The 8966-nt window shown below is 44.0% G+C and overlaps 1 protein-coding gene across 1 annotated transcript in view; it reads left to right on the top strand.

Annotated features, from left to right (window-relative positions):
- The first annotated feature begins 6849 nt into the window (after nucleotides 1–6849).
- EIPR1 (EARP complex and GARP complex interacting protein 1) overlaps nucleotides 6850–8966 on the top strand; it is a 143071-nt gene continuing 140954 nt past the window's right edge. The window contains exons 1-2 of the mRNA XM_024215810.1: nucleotides 6850–6855; nucleotides 8661–8744. Coding sequence (XP_024071578.1) covers nucleotides 6850–6855; nucleotides 8661–8744 — 90 coding nt within the window. The remainder of the gene's footprint in view (nucleotides 6856–8660; nucleotides 8745–8966) is intronic.

Raw genomic sequence — 8966 nt, 5'->3', positions numbered from 1 at the left:
ATTTGGAGTGGGCAAATCTACTGTGGGGGCTGCTGTGATGCAAGTAGCCAAAGCAATCACTGAGGTGCTGCTACGAAAGGTAGTGACTCTGGGAAATGTGCAGGTCATAGTGGATGGCTTTGCTGCAATGGGATTCCCTAACTGTGGTGGGGCGATAGATGGAACCCATATCCCTATCTTGGCACCGGAGCACCAGGGTACCCAGTACATAAAACGCAAGGGGTACTTTTCAATAGTGCTGCAAGCACTTGTGGATCTCAAGGGACGTTTCACCAACATCAACGTGGGCTGGCCGGGAAGGGTTCGTGACGCTCGCGTCTTCAGGAACACTACTCTGTTTAAACGGCTGCAGCAAGGGACTTACTTCCCGGACCAGAAAATAACCCTTGGGGATGTTGAAATGCCAATAGTTATTCTTGGGGACCCAGCCTACCCCTTAATGCCATGGCTCATGAAGCCATACACAGGCAGCCTGGACAGGAGTCAGGAGCTGTTCAACTACAGGCTGAGCAAGTGCAGAATGGTGGTAGAATGTGCATTTGACCGTTTAAAAGGTCGCTGGCGATCGCTACTGACTCGCTCAGACCTCAGCCAAACCAATGTCCCCATTGTTATTTCTGCTTGCTGTGTGCTCCACAATCTCTGTGAAAGTAAGGGGGAGACGTTTATGGCGGGGTGGGAGGCTGAGGCAAATCGCCTGGCTGCTGATTACGCGCAGCCAGACACCAGGGCGATTAGAAGAGCACACCAGGAAGCGCTGTGCATCAGAGAAGCTTTGAAAACCAGTTTTGTGACTGGCCAGGCTACAGTGTGAAATTTCTGTTTGTTTCTCCTTCATAAAAACCCGCCCCCTTTATTGACTCATTCTCTGTAAGGAACCCACCCTCCCCCTTCCCCCAGCTTGCTTTCAAAGGAAATAAAGTCACTATCGTTTAAAAATCATGTATTCTTTATTAAGTGATTATAAACATAGAGAACCGACAAGGTAATCTGGGTGAGGTTTGGGAGGAAGATAGGAGGGAAGTAAAAGGCCACTGAAAAAATTCAATATAATGACAGCCTTTTGGTTGGGCTGTCCACTGGGGTGGAGTGGGAGGGTGCACGGAGCCTCCCCCCTCGCGTTCTTACACGTCTGTGTGAGGAGGATATGGAACATGGTGAGGGGGGAGGGAGGTTATACAGCGGCTGCAGCGGCAGTCTGTTATCCTGCTGCCGTTCCTGAAGCTCCACCAGACGCCGGAGCATGTCCGTTGGATCACGCAGCAGCCCCAGCGTTGCAGCCTGCCACCTCTCATCTCGAGCGTCCCTCATGACCTCACGTTCACTGGCATCTTTCCTAAATTTAGATACCGTGTCCTTCCACTCATTCAAATGAGCTCTTTCATTGCGGGTGCATTCCATTATTTCCGTGAACATCTCGTCTCGCATCCTCTTTCTACGCCGCCTTATCTGAGATAGCCTTCGGGACGGAGGAGGGAGGCTTGAAAAATTTGCAGCTGCTGGAGGGAGGGTTGAAAAAAAGGAGAGAAGTTTTTAAAATGATACATTTTACAGAACAATGCTTATACTCTTTCACGGTGAACAACACTGTTCACATTACATAGCACATGTGATTTCAGTACAAGGTCGCATTTTCCATCTTAATATTGAGTGCCTGTGGGTTTGGTGTTAGAGATCACAGACGCAGGTCCGGGCAACAGAATTCAGCTTGCATGCGGCCATGGTAAGCCATTGTCTTTCGGCTTCTGCACCCTCCTTTCCCACATACCAAGCAAAGCCCGTTGACTGCTGCGGTTTTCCCCTTAAACTTCAGCACCAAAACCAAACCTACCCCCCCTTCTCCCATGAATTATCTGGGATGATCGCTGTACCCCTCCCCCCACCGCGTGGCTGGTAACAGGGAAGATCCCTGCTAGCCAGATGCGAAAAGCTCAGGGCCAATTCCCCCCCCGCCCCGTGCTTGGCTAACTTCAGGGAAGGATTTCTTTTCAGCCACAGGCAAACAGCCCAGTAGGAACGGCCACCTCTGTCCCCTTAATTAAATTCCCGTATTTCAACCAGGTTACCATGAGCGATATCACTCTCCTGAGGATTACACAGCGAGATAAAGAACGGATGTTGCTTGAATGCCAGCAAACACCGGGACCATACGCTGCCAGGCTTTGTCAGGCAATGATACCAGATTACTTGCTGCAAGCATGGCGTGGTCAAGTGTCCTACCATGGAGGACGGAATAAGGCTGCACTGCCCAGAAACCTTGTGGCAAGACTTTTGGAGTACCTCCAGGAGAGCTTCATGGAGATGTCCCTGGAGAATTTCCACTCCATCCCCAGACACGTTAACAGACTTTTCCAGTAGTTGTACTGGCCGCGAATGCATCCCAAGTCCTCAGGGCAAAGTAATCATTAAAAAACGCTTACTTTTAAAACAAGTTTTATATTTTAAAAGGTAAACTCACCTGAGGTCCCTTCCATGGGGTCATGGTCTTGGATACTGGCTTGGGAGGGTACTTCAGTCAGGCTGAGAAAAAGATCCTGGCTGTTGGGGAGAACGGAGTGCTGGGTGCTCTCCGCCAGCTCGTCCTCCTCCTCCTCCTCCTCCTCTTCCCCATCCGCAGAATCCTCAGGTGTAGCTGATGAGATTATCCCCGCCTCGGAATCCACGGTCAGAGGTGGGGTAGTGGTGGCAGCCCCCCCTAGAACTGCATGCAGCTCGGCGTAGAAGCGGCATGTCTGCGGCTCTGACCCGGAGCAACCGTTTGCCTCCTTTGTTTTTTGATAGGGTTATCTGAGCTCCTTGACTTTCATGTGGCACTGCTCTGAGTCCCTATTGTGGCCTCTCTCCATCATGCCCTTGGAGATTTTTTCAAAAGTTTTGGCATTTTGTCTTTTCGAACGAAGTTCTGCTAGCACTGAATCCTCTCCCCATATAGCGATCAGATCCAGTACCTCCCGTACGGTCCATGCTGGTGCTCTTTTTTGATTATCGGCCTGCATGGTTACCTGTGCTGATGAGCTGAGCTATCTGTGGTCACCTGTGCTCTCCACGCTGGGCAAACAGGAAATGAAATTCAAATGTTTGTGGGGCTTTTCCTGCCTACCTGGCCAGTGCATCCGAGTTCAGATTGCTGTCCAGAGCGGTCACAATGGTGCACTCTGGGACAGCTCCCGGAGGCCAATACCATCGAATTGCGGCCACACTAACCCTAATTCGAAATAACAATATCGATTTTGGCGCTACTCCGCTTGTCGGGGAGGAGTACAGAAATCGATTTTAAGAGCCCTTTATTTCGAAATAAATGGTTTCGTTGTGTGGACGGGTGCAGGGTTAATTCAATTTAACGCTGCTAAATCCGAATTAAAGTCATAGTGTAGACCAGGCCTTAGATCCACTGTTCCTCAAGGAATAGTACACACCAGCTTGTAAGATGGAACTCAGTATCCAGGGCCGGCTCTGGCTTTTTGGCCGCCCCAAGCAAAAAAAAACCAAAAAACCTGCGGCACGGCCCAAGCGCGGGTGCAGGGGGACCGGCTGGGGGGGAGGGGGAAGGGGAGGGAGCTGGCAGGAGAGAGAGAGAAGGGGGCGGCCAGGGCTACAGCAGGGGCGCTGCCACGCGGCCCCTCCCGCTGTGCTGCCTGCTGCCGCGAGGGCTCCGCTCCGGTCGGGGAGAGGGAAGGAAGAGGACTGCCCTGCAGGGCGCTCTGGTTCTCCGCCCCACCGCCCCCTACAGGGCGGCCGGAGCGCAACAACAACAACAGAAAAAAAAAAAGCGGCCGTGCCGCCCTAGGATTGGGCAGAATGCCGTCTCCAACAATCTGCCGCCCCAAGCACCAGCTTGCTCAGCTGGTGCCTGGAGCCGGCCCTGTTGGTATCTCTACTCTACTTAACATACAGCACTTAGATAATGAAAACAATAATACATTTATTATTGAAGAACAGAGATACAAGCGATAGAGAATATTGGAAACAAATAGTTACATATGAAACAAAATCATAACACACTTTCTAACGCTTAACTAATAAGGCATTTCACTATCTTCTACAAAACAGCTTGCCCCACGTCCTTTTCTCAGCATTTTCAACCAGGTTGTCTGAGATACCAACTCATAAAATCAAGCTTGTTGGCAGCTTGTCCTCAGAAATTGAAGGAATACTTCGAGTTTTCATCTGCACCCCAGATACAGTTTCAAAAGTTCATTGTCTTATTCCTAAGCAGGATAACCAGGCTATTTTTGTTTTTTCCTTCAGCCTTCACAATCTATTGATTAACATTTTGCTCAGACTCTAAGAACATAAATATGGCCATGCTGGGCCAGAACAATGGTTCATCTTGCCCACTACCCTGTCTTCGGACAGTGTCTGGTGCCAGATGCATCAGAGGGAATGAACATAACAGAGAAATTATTAAGTGATCCGTCCTCTGTCTCTAGTCCCAGCTTCTGGCAGTCCGAGATTTAAGGACATCCAGACCACGGGGATGCATCCCTGACTGTCTTGTCTAATAGCCATTGATGGACCTATCCTCCATGAACTTACCTAGTTCTTTTTTGAACCTGTTACACTTTTGGCCTTCACAACATTCCACAGCAATAAGTTCCACAGGTTGACTATGCATTGTGTGCAGGAGTACTTCCTTGTGTTTGTTTTACACCTGCTGCCTATTAATTTCATTGGGTGACTTTGGTTCTTGTGTTATGTGAAGGGGTAAATGACACTCCTTATTGACTTTCTCCATGCCATTCATGATTTTATAACCTCTATCATACCCTTCCTTAGTTGTCTCATTTTTAAGTTGAACTGTCCAAGTCTTTTTAAATGCTCCTCTTACTGTAAATGGGTGTCCATTGTGAACTATACAATACTTAATTTGCACATGACCAGCCAGGGTGAGATAAAAGTCTCTTCTCCACTGCCTGCCAGGGTTATGGGAATCCTCTTTTGGTGACTAGCAAACATAAATTTTTAAATTTGTGTTTCAATTTAATCAGACTGAAACTGCCAGGGTCAGATGTAGTTACCCAAATAGTAGCTTTTCCTTGATAACTGGATAACATCACATCTACTTTGGCACAGGAGTTCTGGAATGTTTAATGTAGTAAGGCCCATTGGTAGAAAGACAAGATGGGTTAGGTAATATCTTTTATTGGACCAACTTCTGTTGGTGAGAGAGATGAACTTACACAGAACTCTTTTTAGGTCAGACTTCTCTTTTTAGTGATTTCACACACTGCCCACCACCCCATACCCAGTGACCTCTCAAATCTTTGTTTTCTTGAAGTAATAACTTGTCTCCTTTTTTGCTGTAGTGGAGGGGTGGAAGGGTTGTTTTAAATTGATTCAGAGCTCATACTGCTGGTACTAAAAGTATGATAGTTTTACTACCTTGGAAACAGATGATGCATTATAGACCCTTTTTTGCATGCATATGGTTATTCCTCTCCAGGTATATAATTCATGGCTCTATAAACTGCTTTAGGATGCAGTAAATGAAAATGCCAATTCATTTTATTCACTTGACTAGATTATGTCTCTGTGGTTCATATGCTTTTCAGTATAACCGTTGTGTTTCAGTATTAGCTAGGGTCTACCTATACCTATTCAATTGCAGCTATGATTATGGGGCTGGGGTTTTCTGTATCTCAAGCTTTCTGGTGAATTAGGCTGCGCATGCTTCAAGTGGAGGAGGACAGCAGCAGTGCACAGTGACTCAATACCAAGGCTTATCATTAAGGTAGGGAAGGGGAGCTTAGACCACCAGTTGCCAAACTCTCCTATACATTGACCACATGCTCAAAGCAAATGTCCTGTCCATCTGAAGTACCTCTATCACCTGTTGAAATTATCATTTATTTATTTATTTATATTGCTATAGCACTGAGGAGCCCTAATTATGGATCAGGACCCCATTGTGCTAGGTGCTGTACAAACACAGAACAAAAAGACAGTCCCTGCCCCAAGGAGCTTACAATTTAAGTCTAAGACCGAAGACAACAGATGGATATACACAAACAAGGAAGTACAATTAAACAAGAGGCAATATTGGTCACAGCATGGTAGGCAGAAATTTCTGCACACCAATAGCTGTTTTGCTGTTGTGACTTTCTCTGAATCAACTTGCCTGAGTAGTCACAATTAAAAAATAACAGATTTGCATACCTGTGCATGGGCCATCTGAAGGTCCATTATCTCTATTAAGAATCAAACTGTCTCAGATACTGGTAATCCCCTATTGACAAATCTGATAAACACAGATGCATTTTTCATTCTTTGAATGAGGATAACATGTAGGAAGTCAGTTCTTTATTTTGAAATGTATTACAGTTTCAGATATTCAACCCAAACTTTTAATATTTTCAGCAGAGTGGGGGAAAATATAATTCCCATTTTTAATTTTTTTGGAGGGGGAAGGAAGAAGAAAAAGTTGATTGTACATAGACAAATGTCAGCATATGGTGACATTCTCTCTTTTTATTTTATTTTAAAGTGCACCTTGAGTCTAAACTGCTTTTAAGAAGAGGCTCTTTAAAGATGAGGAAACAAAGTTCTTACCAGTATTTCTTTATTCCATGAAAGACCCAGGAGATCTTTTTTGTTGTTGTTTTGTTCTACTCCACTTGTTAAACAACTGAAGTCTATTTGGTTGAAGGAGATTTGTAATGACTGGGTTGTTTCTAGTGGTGCTTTCGTGAAAAGAACTTGGCAGGGGATTTGAAATGAAAAGAAGTTCTCACCATGGCTGAGGGAAAAATCCACATTGTAAATTTTATATAAAAATTAAAAGCTTTTTGGTGAACTTTCTTGCTGTCACTGAACACTACAGACTAGTAACATTAGCTCTGTATAGACCCAATGCAGGTAGATGTAATGTAAGTTTCATTGCATAGATGTAACATTGTAAATCCATAGTGATTCGTTTCTATTATTTCAGAGTTTAGCATGTCCTGAGAACAAACTGTCAGTTGAATCAAAATTTCTACTCACTTTATGATCTGTTTAAATGCTCACAGTGTACTAGTTTTTGACCAGTAAACTCATTTCACTTGTTTCCCATGTCAGGTTTAAATCTAAAGTAGAAAAAGTAGTTTTTCATCTAAATCAGTGTTCAGTCTAGCATCTGAAATGTTTATCTGTTCAGTGGTGTTTCAGAATGAATTCTGAACTCCAAGTCCAATCTGATCATAACCCCCTAAAAGATGGTCAGACAGCTTGTTTTATTCAATGAAGATCTAAGGGTGTTTTTCCAAAATACTATTCTGTAATTAACTTGTGGTTAAAATGAAATAGATAAAATAATAACACTCTTAAAAGCATGTCTCTCCAAAGTTCTAGCCACCTTAATCATCAATTAAAAATAGATTCTTAATCAGTAAGGCTATTGTAAATAAAACAGCACCTTAATCCCCCAGCATTTAACTATGTCAGACAAAAAAGAATGGGTGTAGTGGAGGTGGGCAGAGCTACTAGCTACCTCAGTCCTTCCAAAATGCCTGCTTAAAAATATGGGCTTTGCAGCATGCTTGGAGTGTCTACAGATTTGGGATATTTAAGAGCAAGTAGGGATGTGAATTCCAAAGTTATCTGAGGTTTTATTACAGCATCTTATTGGTCTCTTTAGCAAGCTGGCCAAAGACTGAAATATCCTCTACCACTGAGAGGAGGTCCTTTGAGGGCAGGGTTGAGGCAATTGGCAGGGTAGGGTGGGAATGGCTGCATTATCACTGCCAGTACTGTGCCTTTTTTATGAGTAAGTAGAGGATGATCATTTCCATTATGGCCATTCTAATATGGTCTTAGCTTTAGTGGCTTAATGTTGAAAAGCAAGGTGGACCAAGAACTTCTTTCCTTCTAGCTTGCTCTTTCCTGTGAATAGTAGGGAAAAGAATGGTATGGGGGAAACCCCCGATGGAGGAAAGGCCAGTGCATCATGGCAAGGGGGTCTCCCTAGGGGCTAGAAGGGGGGCCTGGGGATCTGACTCCTGGCCTCTAGTCTCTGCACCCCAGGGATAGCTCAGTGGTTTGAGCATTGGCCTGCTAAACCCAGGGTTGTGAGCTCAATCTTTGAGGGGGCCATTTAGGGATCTGGGGCAAAAATCTGTCTGGGGATTGGTCCTGCTTTGAGCAGGGGGTTGGACTAGATGACCTCCTGAGGTCCCTTCCAACCCAGATATTCTATGATTCTATGAATTGGTGACTTTCCGTGTGGGTTCAGGAATCTTACTTAAAGGTGTAAAATGTTTATTTTGAATAATTTGTTCAAGAATGCCCTTTGTCATTGCAGCAGCCTTAAGTATTTTTGAAGTCGATTTTGCCTCCTTCCCAGGTTTCATGATTCTGAGTTCATTAAGAAGAATTAATTTGGGAGAAATCCTTAACATTGAATTGTGTGTGTGTGTGTGTGTGTGTGTTTTTAAAATAAATATGGACACATCATTTATTTAGCACCCAGAGTATGTAGGTACTTTACAGATGTGAGAAGCAATCCCTTCATTAAAAAATGTAGGTAAATAGCCTAAATATAGATAAAGTTTAGGAGAAAGATGTAGTGTAAAAGTTTGGTGCTTAAGGTGATCAACTGGGATGTCTTTTATGTTCCAAGATTTTCACAAATTATTAATAATGTATTGCATTGTGTTTTTATAATGGTTTTCTTTTTTTGCTAGGCCCGTGCTTTAACACCCCAGATAGCAGAAACGGATGCAATTCGGTTTTTGGTTGGGACACAGTCTCTCAAATATGATAATCAGGTAAACTTTTGTCAGAATAATACGTTAAGTATCAGGAATATTCTTTAACTTTTTACCAGTATATTACTTCATTTTCCTGCCAAGTTTGAGCATTAGATGCTTTATTTTAAAAACATGTATTATGTGAACAAAATGTACACGTTTTGATAAGTGGTTAGGTAAATGAGATGTCGTGGTTTTTTTTTTTTTTTTTTTTTTTTTTTTTTTTTTTTTTTTTTTTTT

Source organism: Terrapene carolina, unplaced genomic scaffold (assembly GCF_002925995.2).
Source record: "Terrapene carolina triunguis isolate 2854851 unplaced genomic scaffold, T_m_triunguis-2.0 Scaffold42, whole genome shotgun sequence".
Lineage (NCBI taxonomy): Eukaryota > Metazoa > Chordata > Testudines > Emydidae > Terrapene > Terrapene triunguis.
The sequence above is the reverse complement of the archived record's forward strand: the minus strand, read 5'-3'. Positions and strand labels throughout refer to the sequence as shown.